At 34.8% G+C, this 26,827-nt stretch overlaps 1 protein-coding gene across 3 annotated transcripts; it reads right to left on the reverse strand.

Annotated features, from left to right (window-relative positions):
* Positions 1-274: 274 nt before the first annotated feature.
* Positions 275-26,787, reverse strand: INTS13 (integrator complex subunit 13). Of its 3 annotated transcripts, XM_019834735.3 has the most exons (18): positions 26,635-26,787; positions 26,245-26,419; positions 25,051-25,286; positions 23,066-23,140; positions 19,257-19,459; positions 18,810-18,890; positions 17,942-18,032; positions 16,363-16,491; positions 14,880-14,964; positions 12,330-12,419; positions 11,795-11,902; positions 10,544-10,722; positions 9,273-9,443; positions 8,877-9,031; positions 8,291-8,521; positions 6,365-6,504; positions 1,295-1,430; positions 275-525 (listed from the first exon to the last, which is right to left on the reverse strand). In XM_019834735.3, exons 3-18 carry the CDS (start codon positions 25,273-25,275, stop codon positions 486-488), a joined length of 2,139 nt encoding a protein of 712 aa, XP_019690294.1. In that variant the 5' UTR covers positions 25,276-25,286; positions 26,245-26,419; positions 26,635-26,787; the 3' UTR covers positions 275-485. The 3 variants fall into 3 exon arrangements, with proteins under 3 accessions (XP_019690294.1, XP_011282154.1, XP_044917521.1); XM_011283852.4 differs by having other exon boundaries at positions 11,795-11,884; positions 26,245-26,752; XM_045061586.1 differs by lacking the exon at positions 23,066-23,140 and having other exon boundaries at positions 26,245-26,752.
* Positions 26,788-26,827: the final 40 nt, after the last annotated feature.

The following is a 26,827-nucleotide window of genomic DNA, read 5'->3' on the forward strand; positions in this document are numbered from 1 at the left end:
AATATAAAATAAAAACAACATTGTTTTTTGGGAAAGCACTGTATATGTTGCAAACTAATAGGAAATATTTTATGTTAAACATCGCAAATCTCACCTAAATCCTGATAATTTCTAAAAATCGTTAGTCATTAAATCAACTCTTTTCTAAAAGAATACTCCAATATTTTACATTTCAGAAATTTTAATAGTTTTTATTTGGCAAAGAGAAGCCTAAGAATTTTTTAAAAAACATTTCCAGAGGGAACATTGTTTACCATAAAATAAATTTGTGTGATTTGGGAGGACAAATTTCAAATGTATATTTTTGATATATGTGCCAATTTTACAATTAATACAAAAAAGATAAAGTCAGTTGAAATATTTTAAAAATGTAAAAACCAGTCCAGGCAACTATAACTATACAATCTTGCTGTAAAAGTACTTATATCAAATTCTGCCCAAAATATGTATGCAATATAGTAAATTTTAGTTCCTCAAGTCATTCTTCACTGCCGGCTGGCTTTGCCATTTTCTGTTGTCTCCATTCTGAAAACCAGAAGAGAAAAATGAGTTGCTAAAATAAAACATTCAATAATTGCCCATATTTTTTCTCCAACTTTCACACAAAATTAAACTGTTTATATATTCACAGGACAAAAGAACATCCGTCCTTTAGAAAAGGACTACAGTTAGGATTCTTCTGCTACTCTTACGTTCCTGGTTCCACAGACGGATGCACACTGAAGCTTAGAGGAAGTAAGTCCCCTTCCCAAGGTTTCATTTCAAAGGCTACTTTTTTCATGATACCTCTTCAAACTTAAAGCTAAGGAAAAAAAACCTCTACCATTTAGTCAAAAATTTACTTCCTTTTCCCCTTTTCTAGTAAAGAAACTCCTTTACCAATACATTTTCAAGAGGTCTTCCAAAAAGGATATTAAAATAATCAGACTTGAGACTTGTTCAATTAAAGTCAATATTCCTAATACTGTGTTACTTAACAGGAAAGTTTTTCTCCCCCATTATTTTATACAGGTTCAGTGTTATATATCAAGTGTTCCCCAATTTTCCCTCTATGATGCTTACTGAGCAATGAAATGCTCTAAGGAATATATATTTTCAAGGTTATGATCAACGTAATCAAGTCTTTTATAAGTACCAAGAACCGAAGGAAGTAGATTTTTTCTCTTTAGAGGTAACACATATCAACTCATTACATTAGTAATAAAAAATTACTGAACACGACAAACAAGCAACGTTTATTACTTTTAACTTAAAGCAATTCACAAAACCAATTTCTACAATCAATAATACAAACCCATTTTCCTCTTTAAGATGTTGATACAATTCAGCTCTGTTATTAACAGAGTTCAAACGTCCGGCAAACTCCTGATGTTTTCTGGAATTGGCAGTATTGATTCTATTACTCCACAGGGATAATAAGGACACTGGCCCTGGTGTTACAGTGTGAGAGAAGAGGAAAAAGGTGTAATAATTCATTACCTCAAAATTTACAAATTAAAAAAAAAAAATGTATTTGAGAGAGAGAGAGAGAGAGAGAGAGAGAGAGAGAGAGAGACACAAAGCGTGAGCAGGGGAGGAGCAGAGAGAGAGGGAAACAGAAGGTCTGTAGTGGGCTCTGAACTGTCAGCACAGAGCCCGATGTGGGGCTTGAACCCATGAACCATGAGATCATGACCTGAGCCAAAGTCAGATGCTTAACTGACTGAGCCACTCAGGCGGCCCCCAAATTTACAAATTAAAAAATTTTACCTTTAATTTACCATCGCTAATTTTATATCATTAAAGCAATATAATCTTTTCCTTATTCTAAATGTTTAGGGGTCCCCAAGACCAGCTACTAGTTTGGTGATTTGCTGGAAGGATTCAATTAACTAAGCCAAGTTATAGTCACAACCAAGAATCACTGCAGCAACACAATAAGGATACACAGCCAGATCAGTAAGAGCAAAAGATACACTAAGCAAAGGGCAAAAGAATCCACTTGCAGGCTTTCCATGCTCTCTCCCTAGAGTGAGGGGTAACCCCAAGTGCATACTCCCTCCAGCAGCAAACATGCAGCCATGGATATACAATATTTCTTCCAGGAAAGCCCATTTGAGACTCAGAGTCCTGGGTTTTTATTAAGAACTGGTCACAAATGCATCCTCTGCCAAACTACAATTACCAAAATTCCATACTCCTAGGTGGAAAGTAAGTGTTCACCTCAGATGTAAGACAAAATAACTTCATCATTTAGGGAATGTTTTAAAAGCCAAGTTGTCAGATGCCAAACAAGGGCCAAACTTGCAAGCAGCCTTTGTTAAAGATAACAGCTTCAAGCTTGCTATGTTATCTCTTCAGCACAGTAGGAAAAGAGAAAGCACTGGCACAGCTAAAACAATTTTGAAAAGTAGAAAAAAGAAGACTTACTACCTCATTTTAAGATTCTGCTTATAGTGATCATGACAGTATTGTATTGCCAAAACGACAGATACATAGATCAATGGAACATTAAAAAAACAAAAACGGGTGCCTGGGTGGCTCAGTCAGTTAAGCATCTGACTTCAGCTCAGGTTATGATCTCACAGTTCATGAGTTCAAACCCTGCATTGGGCTCTGTGCTGACAGCTCAGAGCCTGGTCCCTGCTTCAGATTCTGTGTCTCCCTCTATCTCTGCCCCTCCTCCTCCTCTCTCTCTCTCTTAAAAATAAATAAAATTAAAACAATTAAAGCAAAAACAGAAATAGACTTCCACATATCAAATTAATTGATTTCTGATAAAGATACAAAGGCAATTCAATGAAGAAAAAACAGTCTTTTCAACAAATGCTGCCAGAACAATTGGGACACTGCATACACAAAAAAAAGGGAACACTGACTCATATCTTCTACCATATGGAAAAAATAAAAAATGAACTCAAAATGGTTCATGGCCTAAATGTAAAATCTAAGTACAGAACTTATAAAAGAATATGTAGGAAAAAACCTCTGTGAGTTTGGGCAATGCAAAGATTTCTTATAGATAACACCAAAAGTACAACCATAAAAAAAGTTTTGATATATTGGACCTCATCAAAATTAGAAACTTCTGTTCTGCAAGTCACTGTTAGAAACACAAACCAGACTGGGAGAAAACATCTGCAAACCACATATCCAACAAAGCATTTATATCCAGAAAAAATAAAGAATTCTCAAAATCTAAGAAAAAAACTCTTAAACAGTCCAATTTAGATATAACTACAATACCTGAATGAACCTTCTAGCAGAAAAATATATACAGATGGAAAATAAGCAAATGAAAAAAAGCTTACCATCATCAGTCATAAGGGAAATAGAAATTAAACCCACACTGAAAAACTACTTTATACCTATCAGAGAAGAAAAAAATCCAGCAAGTACTGTTGGGGATACAGAACCACCAGAACTCTCACTAATTTCTGGTGCACAATGATCAGCCAGTTTGGAAAAATGAGATTCTAATAAAGCTAGTCACATACAATGGAATAAAAAAAAACTATGGACAAACACACAACACAGATGAATCGCAAATGCATTATGCTTTATCAAATAAGTCCACCTCAAAAGGCAGCATACTTTAAGATTTCACTTTAAATGGCATTCTGAAAAAGGCAAGATCATAGGAAGGAAAACACATCAACCATTATGAAGGACTGGGGACAAGGGAAGTATAGGGTGCTTACAAAGGAGCAGTACTAGAGAATCTCTGGGGGTGACAGAACGGTTTTATACCATGACTGTGGTGCAACTGACATACAACTATATACATTGTCTAAATTCACAGAATTGCACACCAAAAAAAGTTAAAATTACTGCATATACATTTTCCAAAACTGAATGAACAAAAATACTTTTTCTCACTATAAAACTAATACATGTTCATTAGTTAAAATTTAGACAACATATAAAGGAGAAAATAAAATCATCCATAATACCACTGCTCTAACACCTATAAATATTCTAGTTTTTTTTCAATGGCAATCTATATCAATAAAACTATACTTTGGTTTTTCTGCTATTGCATTGTACAAAAAGCTGAACAGATTTGCATCCAATCCAGAAAGCATGTTTGGAATAGCCCAACCTTATATGTAGAGTATGTATCAGGCACAAAATTCACTTTGGACAGTCCTGGTAAGTCATTTTCCAAAACAGATGAAACTGAAGTATATAATAAAAGGCCTGTATAAGCTGCTGCTCAAAAGAGACATGGTTTCTGTTTGAAACCAAGTTGCTTTTCATCTGAGCCACTCTATATAGTGTTTCCAGTGTGTGAAGCATCAGGGATCTATTTAATTTAAAGTGACAAGCAAGTGTATGTGTGGATATGAACTTTTTTTTTAAACAAAATGGAGATAACGGTATATATGGTTTTGTAGCCTGTTTTTTTTTTCTTTACCTCATTCGTTCATTTATTCATTCAACAAATAATAATTGAACTTCTACTATGGGCTAGGACTGCATTGAGTGGTAGTGATATTAAGAGTAAATTTTTAAAAATCCCAGCATTGGGGCACTTGGCTAGCTTTGTTGGTAGAGCATGAGCTTTTTTTTTTTTTTTTTTTTTTTGAGAGAGAGATGGTGAGCAGGGGAGGGGCAGACTGAGAGGTAGACACAGAATCCAAAGCAGGCTCCAGGCTCTGAGCTGTCAGCACAGATCCTGACACAGGGCTCAAACCTACGAACCACGAGATTGTGACCTGAGCCGAAGTCAGAAGCTCAACCGACTGAGGCCACCCAGGTACCCCAGTAGAGCATGAGACTTTTGAGCTCGGGGTCATGAGTTCAAACTCCAGGCTGGATATGGAGCCTATTTAAAAAATAAAAAGCCCATCCTTTAAAATGTTTCCAATTAGTAGCTGAGGCAAGATGTCAATAAGCAATGTCAATGCAGGACTCTAAGTGCTACTCCAGTGTAATCCTGGGGTGCAATGGAAGCACCTAACTTAATTGTGAACAGAGATCAAGGAAGTCCTTCCTGAAAAAAGACTTGCTTAAGCTGAAATCTGAATGATACACTGGAATAAAGGGGAAAGAGGGAACATTAGCATTAGCAAGAGGAAACAGTGGGCATTTGTAGCAATAATTATTCTTGGGCTATATAAATTCTGCCCTATGGACACACCATCATTTAGTTATTTTCTTCCTAACCGTGTTTTGGTTGCTTGCAACTTTTTGCCACTAATACATAATTTCTGGAGTTCTATTTTACAAGCAACATTAATGCATTGTTTAGATTAAACCTAAATTTCTCATCCTAATCAACAGTGGCATATTTTGGCCTATGAAAAATACAACAATTTATCAAGACATTTATTTACTTTCCAGGAACCCTGGCAAATGCTTGAAAGCAAATATGATAAGATCGCTCTTATCTCTGGCTCCAAAGAAATCAGTGAAAGGAGAATATTTTACATGTATCACTATATATATAGCGTGTGTATATATATACACATACATACATACACACACATACTCTCTCTCTTTCTCTCTCTCTCTCTCTCTCTCTCTCTGTCTCTCTGTCTCTCTCTCTTTCTCCCTCTCCCTCTCTCTCTCCCTCCCTCCCTCCCTCCCTCCCCCTCCCCCCCCCCCCCCCCCCGAAGGAGTATATAAAAACAAACAAGGCTTCTCTCTAGGATGAAATGCCAATAAGTGCAATATGGCCAGCTCCTGGATCTTATTGCTTAGGAGAGGCATAGTGGCAAGAAACCAAACAATCCTTTTATCTATTTGCCATTTATCCTAAAAGGCCTAAATCTAGTTTATCTTCAAGACAACTAAAGCCTACAATGATTTCAGGAGCTCCCAAACCCAATTCACAGCTCTGCTACCCAAAATTCCTTCAAGAAGAAATGAAGTATTTCAGTCTATAAATAAGAGATAAAATGAAATGAAAACATTATGAGTTTTTTTTTTACAGTGAAAATATTATTTATAATACCTTAACTGAAACTCACTGACACCACTTTATAGATGGGTAATGTAAGAGCTTTCCTTAAGTTCAGCAAGCAGTTTAGGGAAAAGAAATCTGTCTTCATTAAACCCAGCACACTTAGTATAGAGTCAGGAACATAAATGAATTCAAGTTTACAGAATTAAAATTTCTTAAAACACAGACTTTGTAGTGAAAGTGCTTATTTTCCACAGGCTTCATTAATGAAGGTATGACACTACTTTTTCATTAATGTCAAGAAATAAATTCACTGCCTGCATTTTCCAAGGCTGTAAACAGAACCTCCTCAACAACATCCGGAAACAGTTAGTAGCTCTTCCTCATATAGGCAACAACATTAAATGACACCGCAGAAAACAGAACTAAACTGGAAAACTGTTTACAAACACAGCTACCCCCACAGCTCTACCCTACCTTTTGATTTTTCTACTGGTGGAGCTTCATCCATCTCCACAAGGGGCTTTTTGTTTGGAGGTTCTGGGGAATCGGGTGAATCTTTAATGATCTCAGCTTCAGCCAACTCTTCTTTTCCACGTTCCAAGATTCCTTTTAATCTGTTAGAGGGACACACAATAAAATCTAAAGTTTAAATTTTACTGGTTTTATTATTTTTTATGTTTTTTAAGTTTTTTAACGTTTATTCATTTTTTTAAGAGACAAGAGAGAGAGAGCACAAGCAGGGGAGGGACAAAAGAGAGAGGGAGACACAGAATCTGAAGCAGGCTCCAGGCTCTGAACTGTCAGCACAGAACCCAATGCAGGGCTCAAACTCACGAACCACGAGATCATGACCTGAGCTGAAGTCGGATGCTTAACCGACTGAGCCACCCAGACAGACGCTCCATAGTTTAAATTTTTAGAACTCTAAATGGCTCAATAATTAGACTTCGTATATTGCTTTTAGTAAGATAGCTGCTCTCACAAAGTAAACCTAGAAAGTAATGAAAATACAAATCTCAACCTAAAATCAGGTAAGAGAACTGACTGAATTAAACACAGATTTCCCTTTTCCTTCATCATCATAATTTAATAATTCAGTAATAGAGTTGGCTGTAAAATATGAAAAAAATGGGAGAAAATTTAAGAAGTTAAAATTAAAGAGGTCAGAAATGTGATCTTTGGAAGAAATGTCAGTTTTAATTTTTACAAATATGGACAAAATACTCTTTCAAATTACAGATAAGATTTAAAAATGTACTATTTGTGCCCTAATTTATGTGCTGTGGAAATGTATTTACATTCCACAAATTAAGAACTTAACTCCAAGCTCATTTTGAGTTTCATCAGAGAACAGAAACACTTTCAACGTATATAAAGATCGGTGGTGTCTGAAAGAGAATATTTCCCCCCACTCTTCTTAAAGTGAGCTGATTCTCTTTCAGAAGTTCAGTAGCCCTAAGAAAGAAATGAACTTCTACTGTCAAAGAGAATAAAATGTTCTACTTATTTTTGGATGAAATGATAGGATTTCTAGAATTAGCTTCAAAATATTCCCATGTGGGAGGCATAGTGGTGGTGCTGGTGAGGTGAGTGGTTGTGGACAGATATGAAATGAGATGTGCCATGAACTGTTAAAAATAAATGAGTAGCCATTTGTTCTGTTACTGTATATGTTTGAAATTTTCCACAGTAAACTGTTTTGTTTCTAAGGACCTTACTAACATTGCCATTATAATATTTACCTGGTTTTTTCTGATCACTGGCAAAGAGGTAGAAGACAAAGACAGCTGAAATGTTATGATTCTTTCATTTCGAAGACTTTCCTACTTTTTATGATATAACCGTACAAATCACAAACTAAGGAAAGAGTGTATTACTGAGGAAGGGTTTCAGAAGTAAGACTATGTTCTTCCTCTGTGCTCCCAAGGATATCCTGTGCCTATTTTTATAGCAGCTCTTCCACCCTTTGCTGTAACCCATGACCTACATGCCTGTCTCTATCACAACCACTGTACGTTCTTCCAGGGCAAGAATCTAATACCAAATGCCTGACACACCACAGGCACTCAGTATTTATTGAACAAATGAAACCATGTCTTTGATATTCATAACACATAAAGCAAATACTGATATCAAATATGGTATGTTATGATTTGCAGAAGTTCGTTAAAAAATTCAACACTACCTTTGCCCCTAAGAGCAAAAAAACAAAGAAACAAAAAAAAATCCCTGTAATTCTTAAGCCCAGGATATTTCAGATTTTAAGAATGAAAAAATTACAGTTAGATAATGAAACAAATACACATTAAGTGAACTACTATTACATGAATGTTTGAATGTGCTACGTGCAGCATGTGATGTGCCAAAAGGCACCACGGTCCTACATTATCAACAAGTCACCTCTCCGAATCTTGCCAAGATTTCTCCTGTTCATAATCTTTCACTGCTTTCTCTGATTTGTCCTCTTTGTCCTCTCTCTTTCTTCCTCGTTTCTTTCGTTCTTCTTCTTCTGGGGGTTTGCTTCTACATGCCATCAGACATTCCAACACTCTTTGATGTTTCTCTGAGTTGTTGATATGAGCTCTGACAAGGGTTTCTAACTCATTCCACATGATACGGTACTGTTCATCTCTGAAGTAAATATTGAAAATGACGTTTTTAGAAATACTCTTTAAATAATATTGAAGTATCACTTGCTACTGGTAAAATAAAGTAAAAGGAATCATTAAACACAGACTCTTTCTTCTTAGACAGTGGTGTCATTCTAAGTTATAATGTACCCGATTCTGCTATTTTAGATTTTATATCATTTCATCTCAATCATATACATATGAACACTTATGTATACACACACACACACACACACACACACACACACACACACATACCTTCAATCATATAAATTACAATATGAAATAAGTTAGCTTAAAAAACAGTCTGCATCAAGTAAATGTGATATATAGAGAAAGCAAGGGAAAAAAGCTACCTTTTAGGCCCTTTTCCTCTCGTACCAACTGTGGAAATAGGTAGAGGATCATTTTTTCTTTCCATATCAACTAAGTTGTATATTGTTTTTTGACAGTTTAACACATCTTCTTCTGTCAAAGATTCTTTCACAATAACACTGGCTAATGGAACTACCTGTTAGAATTTTTTTAAGAAATAAAAAGAAAATCTGTCTTGAAAAACAAATATCAAAGCATCTAGGGAGAACTTCAATTGATTTTAAACATCACCATACTGAGATAACCTATATTCATCATTTCAATTTTCTATTTAACTGTAGCAAACTCATATATTTCATTCTTTGCTTGAGAAATGATTATCTGTAAAAAACATAGAACTAATCAAAAAGAAAGGTTGAAAACTATTTAATACTTACTGCTTGCATGTTAAAAATGGTGGTTTGTGAAATAATCATAGGCCAGTAACGGGTGTGTTTTTCTAACTGATCTTTTGCTCGTTCCAAAGGGATCTCAAGACTTCCATCGATTTTATATCTGGGGTCTAGAAAAGGAGTTAATCTGTTTTCCCTCATAAATTCACCAAAATCCTAATGATAACCAAATAAAATAAAATTAGAAACTATTTTCTAATGTTTCAGTATGGATTACATGTAATAGTCTGTTGCCCTGATGCCTTCTCTCCTGTGATATGCAACAAAGTATTTTCTCTAACAGTTCCCTTACTAATTCTCCCCATCTTTTTGAACATGAAATCTATCAGCCTTTATTACAATGGAGATGGAAGAAAGGCTCAAACATCAATGCATTCATGGTTCTTTCTACTTTTTAAAAACCAAGAACACTCATTTTTCTTCACTTCTATAATTTAACTCTTTTATATCATCTACAGATAAAGGAAGAAGTTAATCATCTTAGAATACCAATGCTTATTTAAAAATTACCTTGACATAACATCAAAATGTTAACAGTGGTTATCTATGAATGATGGAATTATAGGTAATTTACAGCTATTGTTTTTGATTAAAAAAAGTTATCTATATTCTCTAAATTTTCTGCAAAGAATACTTTTCTCCTTATTAAAAAAGATATAAAAATAATAAAGAAAAGCCTAATCAAAAATAATTACCTATAGTCTGTAACACTTCTGTGATTTACCAAGTACATTCCTATATATCAATCACATTTAATTTCCACCACCACCTCAAAGTAGACAACCATAAAGTACTAAATATATAAAAGAGGAGGGGAACTGAAAAATTAAAATGAGAATAGGATTTCTACCCAAAATAGACACAATTTCTTTGTATATATCTTTAAATAACAAAAATTTAGTATTATTTCAAAGTAGCAATCCAAACATTGAACCGTTTTTATTTGCCATTAAGTTACTACAAGGTAAACTTCCACCTGAAATATTCAAGTCAATTTCCATTCTTTCCTATAATTCCAGGTGTCAATGCTACCCATATACTTCTCGATATACACTGAATACATAATGAAGACCACATAGTGATAAATAGTTCTTTTGAGCAAGTATTGCCGGAAAGTCACCTAATTAAAATAATAAGTCATGAACTTCTCCAAACCCCATTTTGTCACAGAGCTTAGCATGTAATAAGCATTTAATAAATATTTGCTGAATGATGGCAGGCTCAAAACATAAAATTTATAAGTATTAGAATCTTACTGTGATCCGGTAGTCTGTAACTCTGCCTCCACATCCCTCACTAATTGAAGGTGGATCTTCTAGAATGGATCGAGAACTGCTAAGGACATGCAAAAAAATCTCTCCTCCATGGCTACTAAGCATATGACTAATGACTTTGGAACCTGACTTTCGTGGTTGCTCCAATAAAACAGAACGACCTGTCAAAAGCAAGATTACTCTATCAGTGATGAAGCTCATATAGGCCGTTATTTTTTTCCTCATTATTTATGTCTAGATTTTTCATTTTATTTATTAAACCTCATATTTTAAGCAGCATAGCTAATTCAGTATATCTGCATTTCAAGTCCTAAAAGTCTGAATTCTAGCCTTAGCTTTCTCTTGGTCACTCAAAGCTTACATAGTTGTACAGTTTTCCAAAGTAAGTATAGTGGTCTCTGGTACAATGTTTGGTTACATTCTTTATACATTACGAGTACATAAAATCTTTCTCCTGGACATCAAGAACAGTGAGACAACTGCTGGATAACTAGCTATCAAAGCTACACAACATCTGGGGGAGAAAGCAAAGTCTCAATGTACTTGCACAATACCTCCTTATCAGCATAGTTACCATAACTACTTTCTATTTCACATGACCAAAGGTTATTTAATCTACACGTTACACAGTCTTAAAATCAAATTTTGCTTAAATTTGACCCATCACATCAGTGGTTTCAAACCTAGTCAATCAGAAGAATCAACTGGAGAAGCTATTAAGAATTTAAATTTAGTAAATGGACTCCAATTTTTTTTTTTTTTAAATTTTCACACAAGGAAACCACAGACTTAAGAGTCATATAGGTAAGAATCATATGGCATAATACTGAAAATGCAATGTTTATTTATGATTAAGGTACAGTGTGCAAAAAGAGGTCTATATATACTTTGCAATTTAAAATTTAACAGGCCAGTGTAAATAGTCTGTATTATTCTACCAAAAAAATCAACTTAGACTCTAACAACCAAATTTTAAAATTAAAAATACTTAAAAATATTTAAATAAAACTTTTTATGACAATATGGAAAACATAAGGTTATCTTATTTTTTTAAAACATTAATAAAATTGCTAAAAGGGTATTTACAATTAGGTAACTTTAGAAGAGTTTTCGAAGATAAAACAGTTTTAGGTTATCTTAAAAGAGCTTTCCAGAGTACAGATTTTCACATATCCTTACTAATAACTTCACTTGTAATATTTTCAGCCCAAACAATTAAATGTTGAAAATTACCATTTAGAAGAAAATTAGTAAGGCAGGAGGAAGGTCTGCTATTTACGTCTACAGGTGAAATTCGATAAGCGCCAGTGCAATAGTGTAATTCTGAAATGGGAGAAAACACTGATTTGAAAGAATATAAAGGAATTATTTCCACAATTAAAAGAGGGGGAAAAATGTTTGTTGAGCCCCTAAAACAATGAAAAACATAAATTCAAAAATAAACTAACGATCCCTACATATACCCACTTTTAGAACCTCTTGATTTATCCTTTCCTTTTTCTTTTTTCCTTTCTTTTCGTCTTTTTTTAAGTTTATTTTGAGAGAGAGAGAGAGAGAGAGAGAGAGAGAGAGAGACCACGAGTTAGGGAGGGAAAGAGAGCAAGGGGAGACAGAGAATCCCAAGCAGGCTCCGCCCTGCCAGTGCAGAGTCCAATGAGGGGCTTGAACTCAAACCGTGAAACCACGACCTGAGCCGAAACCAAGAGTTGGACACTTCACCAACTGTGTCACCCAGGCAACCCTATTTCAATTTCCTTAAAATACCTACCAATGTTATTTGTCCTGGGTGTGCACCACTTTAATGTTATCGTTTCTTTAAACGAGCCTTCTCTACTGCTGCCACCTATGTGAGTATCACCTTTAAAAATAAGCCAGAGAGACATTACAAAATAGATCACAAACTTCAAATCATTTACTTAAGTAAGACTTCCAAAACAGTTTAAACTCGATAGGAGAAAACACCTCTGGGAGAACATCAATTCTATAAAGTATCCTAGAATAATACCAAAAGGAGTTTAGATATTTGCTCTGATTAAAACAAACATTCAATTATCTTCAAATTTCTCATTAATCATTTCAGTCCCTGCACTGAAAGTCAACAGCAAAAATTTTTGTTTATGTTAATAATATACAACTGTTCTCCTCTGACACCATGAAATCATAATATGGTCAAATACTCAAAGAAACTGTCAGGAATCTAAAATGAACTGAATCCTAATGAATTTATGAGGAGAACCATAAAATGAGGGATCTAGAAAATAAATATAAAAAGATGTAACAATGAGCATGTTTTGCCTCAATGGAGTCTATAGTAAAACAGTGAACAGATGTTAAGAAAATAATAATGAACAAGTGAGGACTATAAAGTTGACAATGCTTTGAAGGAGATGTGTACAGTACCATGAGCATCTACAGAGATCTGACCTAATCTACGACACCAGGGAAGGTTTCTTTGAGAAGTGAAAAAACTAGTTTCAGTTGTCAAAGGATAAGGAGAAATTAAAGAAATGAAGGAAAGAACATTTGAGCAAGGAAAAAACAGCAAATGTCAAGATACTGTGACAGGAAGGAGCATGAAGTTTCTGGCCTATGCACTGAAACAGGAGTACGTTGTGAGAGGAAAATGGAAAGGAGGACAGGCCAGGCAATGCAGGGACTGGTAAGACATTTAAACAGTTGGGTCTTTATCCAAAGGGTAACAAAAACAATAAAGGGTTTTAAGCTAAGGGAACATGGTCAGGATTAGCATTCTGAAAGCTATTCTAGCTCACAGGTCAAGAGGAGACACACCATTTTAAGGGACTACTAAGGAATAGTAGATAAGAAAATAATAGGCTGGATCAGGGAGATGGTAATGGCAGTAGAGATGCAGTTGTATGAATGTATTTGGGAGACACTTAATAGGTAAAATCAAGAAAATGTGATGATGGCCTAGATATGAAGAATGATACAGAGATGTCTCAAAGATGACTGAGGTTTCCGCCTTAAACAACTGGGTAGACAATAGGGCCATTCACTAAGAGAGGGGACAGTAGAAGACCAGTTCGGGGGGCGGGCTCCTAAGTTGTTCTGGGAATGTTGAGTTATAGGTGCCGGAGAGACACCTAGCAGATATAATTAGGCAGTAGAGGATATAGGTCTACAGCTTACGGAAGCTATCTGAGCTAAAGCGTAAGCCTACTCATCCAAGTCCAACTCTAATGTCATCTCTGTAAAGCTTGCCTAAGTCACGGAGGCATAATCACATGCAACCCTCATGATCCCACAGCACCCTATTCATAGTGCTACTACAGCATTTACAAATGGTTCTCTTCTGTCACATAGACAACATGTCAATTACTATCTTAGAGAAATATTTTGTGTCACAAAGGATATTCTTAACATTTTTTTGTTTTAAAATATTTTAAAAGTTGGTATTAACTCAGTTAGTGATATAATTTCCACACACCATATTTTCAAAAACAAGTTCTTTACATTCCTTTGTTAAACATTAATACATCTGTTTATCTTAATAGTTTTTTTCACATTACAAATTTGTATTAGATTAATTTCAAGATTTCTTATACACTGAACAAATGTTACGACTAGTTGATGGATACTAACTTCAAAAAAGATGTATAAAACATTATCAAAGTTAACCATTTAATTCTCTGATAGCATCAACTTACAGAGAAAACATTAGAAAGGATTTAATCAAATGTCAAAACTTAAAGGCAATTTCACTGAATTTTTTAGGAATGGATGGATTAGTTCATCTAATCCAGCATCTTTATTTTATTAAAGTGTGCAAACTCAAGTCTAGAAACATACAGATCTTGCTAGCTGGTGGCAAAGCTTTAGCTAAAACTCTGATCTACTAACTCCAGAGCCTTCTCCCAAGTTATGCTAATAGAGTTGCAGAAATCATGATATTGGTGATGAGACCTACTGACTCGAATAATTTTTAGAAGAAAACAACAAATTTAGATTTCAGAACAACTGATCTTTATCAGTTGGCAAGAAAGTTGGAACTCTATCACTCTTTCAAGTCAGTTCTTGTTCCTCTTGCTTTCCCAAGGTGATTTGCTTGCAAAAGAGAAACTATGACATGACTGTACCGGCTATCTCAGTTATTTGTTCCAGGAGGCTAGTGTTTCCCAAAGTAAATTCTACAGAACACTAGTTCCATGGCCATTAGTAGACAGTATTGTGGAATAAGTGTGGAAAGAAGTGGACTACAGCCAATCAGGTCTGTTTACTGACAAACTTCTGAAAGTTGCTAGTATGCTTTCATAGGTTAGATCTTACAGAATAAAACTTTTCAATGTCCTTTTCTTACCACTTTTCAGGAAATCCACATGTGCATCTTTGTGATGAAGTAGTTCCACATCATAATTGGCAGATGTATTAGCATGTTGTTCTTCCTTAAAGTAAAATTTAAAATAATTTAGTTTTATTTTTAAAATAATGAAGTTATTATTCACTTTGCTTTTTGCTTAAAGTGAGATAAAATATACCCAACAATAATTAGCTATAATATTGGGACAGTTTGCTCAGTAATCTATTTAAAGATGCAATAATTTTCCAACGCAATATGAACTCTATAAAACTACTAGCTATATAGAAGTAATAAAGTATTTAATGATTTTTCTTACATCAGAATTAACATAAATGACTCTTCCAGAATTTTAGAGTTTTTTTTCTCTAAATGCATTGTCTTGCCAATACATTTTATAAATACAACTGAAGTAGCTTATACAAACTCAAAGTGAAATAGTTGTTTAAAGGAGGAAATAGCATCTTTAAATACCTACAGGAAATTAGCAACACCAGTTATATAAAATAGTAAATACAGACTAATAAACAAATTTAGCAACTTGTTTTCACTAAATAGTAAATAAGAACTTCAATAACATCAGTTTACAGGGAAAAGACAAAGATTGAAGAAAGGGTCACACCAGTCGCACACAAATATGATCAAATTTAAAAAACAAGGTATCTGTCACCCGCAGAGTATTTTTCTTGTACCTCATGAAATTACACATATTAAAATATATTATGCTATTTTACTTGATAATTTCTGCATCAAAACCATTCTATTAAATAAGGCTACAATTTCTATTAAAGAGCCAGCCATTTTATAAGGAGGAAATTAATAATGAATAGATTATACTTCTCATGAAATTCAGTGTTCGTCATATGGCGGCAAAACAATGAAATTGGACTTAAAACTGTGCTTGTCCTAGACAACTTAATGATGACATAATGGAAATAAACAGGTACCAACAGATTCCTAAGAAAATCCATTAGTAAAATCATAAAACTTACATCTTTGGTTTTTCAGCTAGAGTATAATAAACTTTTTAAAAACTATGAGCTATTTTTTCTATAGTCAGGCTTATTAGTTACGAACACCTTCATACTAGATGAGCAAGAACAAAAATACAGGAAATAAAAGATCCACTAGAATGCACAAAGTAAAATCTAATAACATAACCATCAGGAAAAGAATCACAGAAAAAATAATCATTTAAGACAGAGATTGTATTTTGATGAAAATAATGAGAACATAATTAAAAACAAAAAGCTGATATATAGTACTCTTACGAGAAAGAAAACTACAGAATTTTGTTCTGTGATCCTTTTTGTTGCTTTTCACTATGTACTGACCTGGTCAAAGACACTGAATGTGGGCTAGCAAAACAGAAAATATGATATGGGGAGAAAAAGTTAAGGTCCAATCAAAATAAATAATACATGTCAAACAAATATTTAAAAAGCATACCAGAACTTTCAAAATAGCAAGAAAAAGTACTGCCTACCTTCATTGGAATATTTGTAATAGTAGTTGAAGCCAAGTCAAAATGTTGCTGTACCAAAATATTTAACTTGGTAGCAAGATGCCGTCCTGCACGAACACTATGAACTTCACTGGTTAAAACAGGGGATAACTACCAAAAAAATATATATATATATATAAATATATATATATATATATATATGAAAAAAAAAAAAAAAAACAACGTTAATACATTGTGACCTGGTGTCAAATATTTTACTTCAGTCTATAAATATTAAATATTTTTAGTTTTTGGAATTTGGAAAAAGTAAAAAAGCCCATAAGTTAACTATGATTATTATTTTAGCAAGAAATGTTCATGTATTTATTCATTCAACAGACAGGTACTAAGCAGACCTTACTACATTGTATGCCAGAAACTACATGAGCTATTAGAGGATACAGCAGTAAATAGGCAAAGTCCTTTTCCTCTTGACACTCAGAGTGCAAGTCTTCAATTCAAATATTTATTTTAACTTACAATTTTTACTTCTATTTATCTATATGCAAAATGGATTTGAAATGGCCCACAGAAATACTGTAGAAAATAAGTAATTTTATGGAGAGGAAAAACACCTGCAGATAAAACTGCTTATTATAAAGAATACGGGAACTGCCACAAACATATTTCATCACGAATAAATGCGATCAGGCAGCCAAAAGTTACTTTATGGCAAGATAAAGTGTATGTATACATATATCTTATATATAATTTGTATATACTACCTATCATACTTATTATATCTATAATATCTGTCACAAATAAATGTTTAGTTATTACAAAGAAAGCCAACATACTGCCATGTTATTGAAAGAGGCAGAAAAAAGTTAACAGAAAAGGGGTTTACACTGGAAACCACCTAAAAACACAATGAAAGAGCTAAAGACCTAAAAATACCAGTTAACTACAAAACATTCAGACTAAGGTAATACTTCACCTGTTTATATTAACTAAGGCTAAGAGAAAAAACAGAACGTAAGAACATACATATTTAATTATATAAATATACACATCTATATTTCTAAACACAGACCACTGATGGGAGAATATTACATGATGCAAATCCATTTGAAAATCAACAGACCCATTTTTTCCTTTAAAATTGTTCAAATTTATTTAAAAAGTAAAAGCAATATTAAAAGTTAGCTTTAGCTTTTTATCCTCTGGATAGGTAAAATTAATTTGTTATTAGAGTCTATTTTTGTTAAGAAGTGTATTACTCCTCTAATGAGGAAAAAAAGATTTTTATACAATAAAAAGTTATTAAAGCAAATGAAATCCATTACAGTAATTGAAATTTTAGCATCAATACACACTATGTACGGTTTTGCAACACATTTAATTAAACTTCAATAGGCAAGCAAAACAGAAAACACTTTAAAATCTACAATTATAACATGAAGAACCCAACTAGGTGTTTTGCCACAGAGATGGCTTTGTGAACTCTAAATATCTTCTTGGCAGAAAATGTTGGCAATGTGATTATTTTTATGCTAACCCTTCTCAGCATTTATTATTAATAAATGACAATGATCTTTTCTTCCATTACTTCTGCACTTACCTCCTTTTTAGGACGATCAGACACAAGGCTGTCTTCACCAACTGCATAAGTATGGATCAAGACCAGTTCACACTTCTGAATCTGCATGAGACTTAAAGAGAAACTTTTCACTTAGAATCTAAAAACACATAGTATGTAAAGAAACCAGGTAGGTAGACTATTAAGAGTTTAATATACTAAAACAGTGCATCTCTATAATCAGATACTACTGTTAACTAACACAAAAGCTAAATATTTAGAAAAACTGTATAATTGCTGTACGGACAATTTAGTATGTATGGACATTTAGTATGGACATTTAGTATGGACATTTAGTAAATATATGAATTTGATTCAAATGCACATATGATACTTTCTTGTATGTTTGAAAAACAGAAAAAAGGAAAATGTCCTATAATCAGGAAAATTTTCCATAGATAACTACCACAGAGAAAATGAATATATTACACATTTGTTTCCCTTTTTTTTTTTTTACTAATGATTTTTAAGGACAAAATCAGGCAATCCTAACCATTACCTATAAATGGTTATTTCTAAGAACATAGGATTTTCAATGCTAGAAGTCTTTTATTTTGAAAATGTTTTTAATTTTTGAAAAATTTTTATTTTGAAACTTCCAAACCTACAGAAAAGCTAAAGGAAAAGTACTATGCAATAAATACCCATACACCCTTAACCTAGATTCATTAACTGTTAGCTATTTTTGTTTTCCCTACATAAATATCAAATAAACATTTTTTGACTAACTAGTAGAGCCAGTAGAGAATTAAAGGGAACACTACCAATTACTACTGAAATTATTGGAGTAATTATAATGAAATACATGACTATAAAATGGAATATGTATTTCACTTATGATTATACTCACTGATCTGAATTTGCAGCAAGCTTGTTATGCTCGTGAATTGTTTCCTGGACACAGTCCTCAAGCATTCGCACATGACTATCACTATGGCATAAAAAAGAACAAACTTAAATAAACAGTAAGAGAAAAAATTAAACACACTATTTAGCTGTAGTATCTTGTTATAGGCACTTAAAATTACTTCAGTGAGGACGGTCTTCAGTATGCTCATTCACAATACCAAACAGCCAGCTGAAAAACTAGTGAGAAAAAGTCAGATTAACCCATATGATGACAATCTAAGCAGCTTTCACTGAAATGACTATTTAAGAACTGGATAAATACAGCTTCAGTATTAGACCACCTGAGATATGCTTAACCGCTAACATGCTGTCCTGTTTTTTTAAGTAAAAACTGCAACAAGACATTAAAATTCCCTCAGTGAAAGAATTACTGTGATTAATGTCTCACCTTTTTGCATTAGTAATGCAAATTATTCGTCCTCTATTTCCAACACGTTCTGCATTTTCCATTAGTAGAGTACGAGCCTCATGTTGGTATTCTGTAATTTTACACAGGGTTTCCACTGCTGCAACGAGACCATGCAGAATGCTGCAGCATTCTGGATCTGCTCGTGGATTAGGAGGCCCAACAGCAGCTAATGCTGCCATTAGCTAAGTAAAAGGGAAAATAATTATGTTGACAAGAGTATGTACAAGTCAGACAAAGACATCACAGGAAAACTACAGACCAGCGTACCTTAAAAATATGGACACAAATATCCTCAACAAAATACTAGCAAACCAAATCCAGCAACATATGAAAAGAATTATACACCATGACAAAGTGGGACTTATCCCAGGAATGCAAAGTTGACTTAACATCCAAAAATCAATTAATGTCAATACCAACACAATTTTTAAAAATCACACGGTCATCTCCATAAACACAGAAAAAGCATTTCATAAAATCCAAGACCCTTTTATGATAAAAATACTCAACAAACTACAAATAGAAGGAAACTCCTCAAGCAGAAAATAGCATCTAAGAAAACCTACAGATAACACCATGCTTCATAGTAAAGCCTGTACGTGTTCTCTCTAAGATTAGGAACAGAAGAAGGATGTCCACTCTCATCACTTCTATTTCACTATTGGTGGGTCTAGCCAGGGCAATTAAGAAAAAGAAATAGAAGGAGCCAGAAGTAAAATTATCTCTATATCACAGATGACGTGATGTTGTATGTAGAAAGTCAAATGGAATCCACTAAAAAACTGTTAGAAATAATAAGTCCAGCAAGTTGCAGGATACATGATCAATACACAAACACAAATTGTATTGCTACACACTTGCAATGGACAATCCGAAAATAAAGGAAACAATTCTAATATAATAGCATCAAAAAAATAAAATACTTTGGAATAAAATCAACAAAAGAAATGCAAATTTTATACTCTTGAGAACTACAAAACATCACTGAAAGAAATTAAAGATCTAAATGATATAAAACATCCCATGTTCATGAGTTGGAAGACATAATACTGTTAAAATTGCAACATTACTCAAACTGAACTACAGATTAAACATAATCTGTGTCACAATCCCAGCCGACTGCTTTGTAGAAATGGACAAGGTGGTTCTAAAATTCATATGGAATTGCAAGGGACTGAAAATGACCGAAACAATCTTGAAAAGGAACAAAATGGAAGGACTTTGCTTTGTATATGCATAAAGACACTCTGGAATGAGCCATGAAAAACTAATAGTGGTGGAGATAAATAGTGATGTGCTAGTAAATCAGTTCCCCAAAGTGTGGGGAAAGCCCTAATCTGTAGTGTTTGCCAGTATCTATGGTTACATAAAATACCCCCACCATGGGAGATGTCAAGATTCACTGAATGCAAAGTTGGTGTAAGCAGGGTCCAGCACACTCATTGAGACAGGGGATGAGTTGGAAAGTTTTCCTGTTTACTAACACAAACATGTATGTGGAAGTGTACATATGTACATGTGTATGTATGTAAATTTTACTTCTAAACTATATAGGTATTACCTATTCATAATAAGTAACCAGAAAAGAAAGAAAAAAGACTGTGTATAAACGACTATATAAAGTCTCTGGTACATAGGAGAAGCTCAATAAAAAGTAGCTTTATAGGGGAGGGATTCTGTGGTCCTGAAGAAAGTAGCAGAAAGCAAGTTTAACTTTTAAGGTCAGACAGAGATGGGTTAAAACTCTGGCTCTGCCTTTTAATGCTGTGTGACCCTGGTCAATTCCTCCTAACCTAAAAGTGAAAATACTAATATAACCTGTCCCACATTAGTATAATACTTGCAAACTTGATTTAATTTAGCCAACAAAAATCAGACCCAAACTCCTGAAATCTGACAATTTTTGGTGATAAAATTTAAGATGTGTAGGATAGAGTTATGTGCTATAACAGAAAGAGCCCTGGACCCAGGTATAGAAGTCAAACAACATATAGCCCCTGTGGGCTCCATTCCTTCACCTGCACAATGAAGGAGTCGAAGCAAAAGACATCTAAAATCCTTCTAGCCCCCAAATTTGTCTTTGATCTCTTCCACTTGTTACTCATGATTGTTGACAATAACTAGGGAAAGGTGTGACATGGATAACCAAAGCTAAACATTAAATGTGTTAACACAGGCAAGCTTATATATAATTTATACAACATGTCAATTATTTCATATAATCTTAAACACCAGTGAGCTGCTATACAGTTGCCTTCCGAACTAGACTGGAGTTTCCCCTTCTGTTCACGACTTAAAAACAATCAGTGTGATACAATGTGCCTTCACATTCAGAAAGCAGAGAGAAGTAGCAATTCTCTTATCATTGGTATATGTGCCATTATGAGATGCACAACTTTTACTGCACTGCAGAGGTGAAGTAAGGAAAACCTATGCCAATTTGTACTGATTTTTTTTTCATACACGACAGAGAGACTTCAAGCTTCTTTCACAGTACCTCTTGAAAGAAGTAAAGCAAAACACATGCCATTTCAAAAAGAAAATGCAAGGAGAATGTACAGAATCCTTAATATTACTTTTTCAAGTTAAAAAAAAAAAAGAATAAAGAACATTCTGGAGTGATATAAATGCAAAGCCAAACCAATAAAAGCCTGCTGCTTGAGTGAGTTACCTCAAAAGAATAAAGGGTTGGATATGTTTACATACATGATGATACTAATCACAACATTTTAAGACCAAACACTGGGATAAACACATTTTCTTTAAAAATGTTCCGCTTAAAACACATTTACAACATGAGATTATCTCCACTGAAGACCATCCATTAACAAAGAATTTTAACATGAAATAATTCAAACCATGTATTCAAAAATTTCACTAATGTCTGTCTCTCAGATACATCTTCATCAGTAAAGAAACCAGTAAACTGAAGTCTTCCATCCAACCAACAATAGCAAAGAACATAAGCTACCACAAACCCAATATCCTTAGACAAATAATGTTTAAGAAGCACCAGGCCTATTAAGCGGCCAGCTAAAACTGGAGCAAAAGACTGCTCCAAGAAGTTTTTCAAGACAAAAAAACGAAGCTGTTACATTTCTGATCAAAATATTGGGAAGTTTTGTAGAAACATGAGGAAAAGCAGCAACAGATATACATAAAATTGAGCAATTAAGAAGGAAATGATAAATTGTAAGAATAAACAAAGAGTCACACAAGAAAGGAAATAATATGTAAGACAAATCATTATGCTTCAGACCTTAAACTTATACAGTGCTATATGATACCTCAATAAAACCTAAAAAGAGAGAGAAATGAAATAACCACATATACTACTTAGCTTAGCAGTAACACTTTATATAGATATTATAATGCAAATATGCAATTTTAAATTAACAAAAATTCTGACATAACAACACTGAGAAAATGAAGGAACGGCAGAAGGGAGGTAGAGGGGCATGGGTGGCAGAGAATATAAAAGTTAATGCCTCACTAACAATAATGATAAAAAAATAAAGTTTAAATTGAGAATTCTATCAATAGCAGTAAAAATTTGTTATTTTGAAATATGGAAGTAAATACTAGATGAGTTAGAGTTGAAAGTTTGCTTCTAGGAATTGGGGAAAGACTGGAATGAAGATAGCTGGCTTTACTTTAGTAGTAGTTGTTTTAAAACTATGTGCAAATACTATAGTGATAAAAAAAAATCTTTTAAATCATCTTTCAAGAAAGTATTACCACATTCAGATAATTTTCAAGAATGGCCACAGCTCAAAACCTAACCATACCTCCTGCAAATTTTGGTCTTCTTGAGTCCAAGAATTTAAAACATGTGCTCCAGAGTCACTCACAATGAAATTCACCTGATAGATTTCAAAGACAGAATTAGTATTCACATCCAATTCCACTGAAATCACATCATATTTAAAATAATATGCAGTTCCTAGAACTGGTTTGCTGATTCATTCATTCACTTTATAGTTCTAGAATGCCTAGTATCTGCCAGGTGCTATCCTCGGCACTGGGGATTTGGAAATACAGTGATGAATGAAAGTTGTATCACTCACAATGTGGGGAAAGTCAGGGGTTTGTGGGTAGTGGTAAGACAGAGGGCAGTATGGGAAGAATACAAACAAACAAATGCACAAGATTATTTCAGTGAGTGACAAATGCTATGAAAAAGAAATTGGTTAGCTACTTTAGGTTGGGTGGTCTATAGTGGCAATTGGGGGGAATCCAAAATGACCAAAAGAAAACAGCCATCAATAGAGCTGGGGATAGAGAATTCCTGGTACAGCAAACGCAAAGGCCTCAAAAGGATGAAAAGGTCAGAACAGGCAAAGGGGTGGGGGGAAAGCTCAGAGAAATAAGCAGTAGCCATATCACAAAAGGCATTGAAAGTCAAAATAGTGCATTTGGACTTCAATGCAAACCAAAAAAATACTATCACAGAAGATGATAATGCTAGTAAGGATATATTAGAAAATACATAAAATGACGAATGTTCTTTTGGAGGAGGGTGAGATTCTTTCTTTCCTCTGGACTATATCATCTAATCCATGATCTTTTTTCCTACCATCCATGAAATACTAGTTTTGCACCCCTAATAAATGTGGTAAGTAGCCTTCTCTCCTAAGCCTTACCTGACAGGGACATTTTACTAGCCACTTCAGTTACATTATCTCATTGAAATCTTACATCATAGGAAGTAGGTGTTATGCTTACATGGGAAGAACCAGACTTGGAGAAATTAAGCAATATGATCAAGGTCACACTGTGGTAGCTGATGAAGCCAGAATTTGAACCGAAGCCTGCACCCTAAATGACTAGTTATCCTCCCTTTGATATTTTTTTACCCTACATAATGCACAATTTACTGAAGGACTAAAAACAACTTACATTTAATTTGGAATATATCTGAATATATAGATTCTCTATGTTCAGCCTTACTGTTACTGCCCTGCCTGTGCCAGTCTAAGAAATGGCTAGGTCCCAGCCTAGGCTGCTCCAAATGAGACAAAGCAAATCATCCACTTGTGGCTAACCAAATGACTCTCCCAAAATAAAATAGCTGAAATGATGAAACCTGAAGGTAATTTTCATATCTGGAATCTATCAATCTTCAATCTCTCTTCTTGTGGATAAAAACAAATTCCTCTTAGCATTCTTAAGAGCATTTCTTTCTAACAGCCAAATCCTGCAGCAGTTTAGTGTGCATTCACTAACACTATGAGCAGCCAGCCTGTTTAGGTTCAAATTCTGGTTCTGTGTCTAACTAGCTGTGTGACTCAGGACAACTTTCCTGTCTTTACCTCAGTTTCTACATCTCCAACATGGCAATAATAAACACGGCTGATATTCAGATCGTACACACCAACACAATCTGACACTGCCCACAGCCCACATCCTTTCTGCTTAGGCCAGCAATAGCTCTCAATGGTCAGTGCCTGTTCTATTCGGGTTATTATATACTTCGAATATCGTCCCAGTAATTAGAGTAGCTACCTTATAGGACTGTTGCGAGAATTAATGGAGTTATATATATGAAATACTTTGGATATGACTGGTATGTGTAAACGCACCATAACTGTTAGCTGTTATGATGGTTATTGGCCCCAATTAAACATACATAACATATTAACTGCAAAGAAGAGTTCTAAATACCACATTTTTAAAGTAGTAAACAGTTTCAAGTTAAATCTATATTAAAAAATGTAACAGGCAGTTAAGTCCATCCCCCCAAATCATGATTTTTCTTGTACTTCACACTCACCAGCTTTTTGAAAGGAAATATATCATACATTATTCTACAATATTCCATGGAAGATTCGACTGAGCAAGTCCACAAGGATTTAGATATGGGGGCCAAAGGGATGATTCCTTGGGTCCTATTCTTCACCAGCATATCAAACTCGACATGCTGTCTGCATGATTCTGCCATGTAAGGGCAGTGATCTACAACAAATACTGTTTTATGAGATTCAGAAAAAATCTTCATTTTGTTTTAACCTGTAAGGGATAAAATATATTAGCCAAATGTCTTATACATGACATTTAATATCCTTAAATTGTTCCTAATTAGTGTCTTTTCCTCAAAAAGATTTGGTAGGGAACATGAATAATCAGTATTCAAAGAAATTTATCCAACAAGATTTAAAGGGGTCATGACTAGAAAGTAGCTATCAATTCGAGGGATAAGCTACACCATATTAAGCTGTCACTCTATCAGTCACAGGCAAAATTGCAGTCCATACAAAATTTTGCTTTTTGAATGAACTTAAAATTGTCAGGAAAAAATGCTTACAAATAACTGTGGTCGATTGCCTTCCATAATACCAAACATAACAAATGATAAATGCTCTTCAAATACACTTCTAATGATTCTTCCTAATTGACATCACACACAAACCCCCAAACTAACCCAAGTCAGTAGTTTTGGGCTTCCCTCCAAAAAGTCTTAAGACTTCTGAAAAAGGATGAGGGGAGCCAGAATTAACAGGAAAGGGGAGTGACAGCAAAAGGAAAGCCCCAAATATAAAAAACATCTCCTACGACAACTGCATATCGGGTCTTCGCATTAGGATAAAGACCCCAAATTCAAACTCTTCCCCCTTAGTATTTGAAACACCATGGTAATTTACCATGTAGAACAGAAAACTTAGTTGCTACCATTCACAGAGCTGGAGAGGAGAAACTTTTAAACTTTTTCTTATAAAAACTCCCTTGCTTCGCTAAATAAAACCTTATACTGAATAGACAATCCACATTCAAAAAGCACATGGTAAGCAAAGTGTTCATCAAACCGAACTGACTTTTTACGATCTAGCTATTTTCTTCTGCTTTCAAACACATTTCCCCTTCATGCAAACTCTTCTTTGAGAAACCTAGTCACATTCTGCTGGAGAGTGGGGGGTGGAAAGTACAAGGTGAGTGAATAGGGAAGACCTCAGGATCGAGGTTTGCTTACTTTCGTGCCTGGTCCTGCAGTGAAAACGAACAGAGGCTATGGACCACAGCCTCTCTGGAAAAGGCTGCTGGCTGGGTGGGGAGGGTCAGCGCACAGTCAGGAGTGTCTGGTACCAAAGACAGGGAACTATGCTTTCCCCGCTCATCTCCTAGCACACCGGTCCTTCCCAGGCTTCCTAAATGCAAGAGCGCGCGCGCGTGCGCGTGAACACAAACACTCACACACTCGGACTCGCGCGTGCGCAGAGCCCTCTTCCACAGCCCCGCCAAGCTGCCCTTCCCCCTCGGTGGGCCAGACGCCCAGCTCGCAGAACAGGAAGAGGGCGGAGCCAAGAAAAAAATGCCTCCGACGCTCAAGATTTTCTACCGGCTAATTTTCCCAATAACCCACTGGGAAGATTGATCCGGGCGACCATAGAGACTCCACAACAGCGAAGTACCAACCACAGCACCGCCTAAGCCAGCCACGCTCTCTTAACGCAAGGCCCTCCCACCAGGCCTCCACCCGGCCTCCCTTTCTCGGTTTCTCCACCCAGGCCGGCTTCCCTGTCAAAACTCGCGACACTTTGCGAGAAGCCAAGCGA

The sequence above is a fragment of the Felis catus genome, chromosome B4, assembly GCF_018350175.1.
Source record: "Felis catus isolate Fca126 chromosome B4, F.catus_Fca126_mat1.0, whole genome shotgun sequence".
NCBI lineage: Eukaryota > Metazoa > Chordata > Mammalia > Carnivora > Felidae > Felis > Felis catus.

Coding starts and splice junctions, on each gene's coding strand:
- INTS13 (XM_019834735.3), bottom strand. CDS start 25,275: ATGAAGATTTTTTCTGAATCTCATAAAACAGTATTTGTTGTAGATCAC. Junction 18,033..18,809: donor CTTGCTGCAAATTCAGATCA/GTGAGTATAATC, acceptor TTTCTCTTTAAG/TCTCATGCAGATTCAGAAGT. Junction 6,505..8,290: donor TCTTGGCAAGATTCGGAGAG/GTGACTTGTTGA, acceptor TCCCTCTAACAG/ATTAAAAGGAATCTTGGAAC.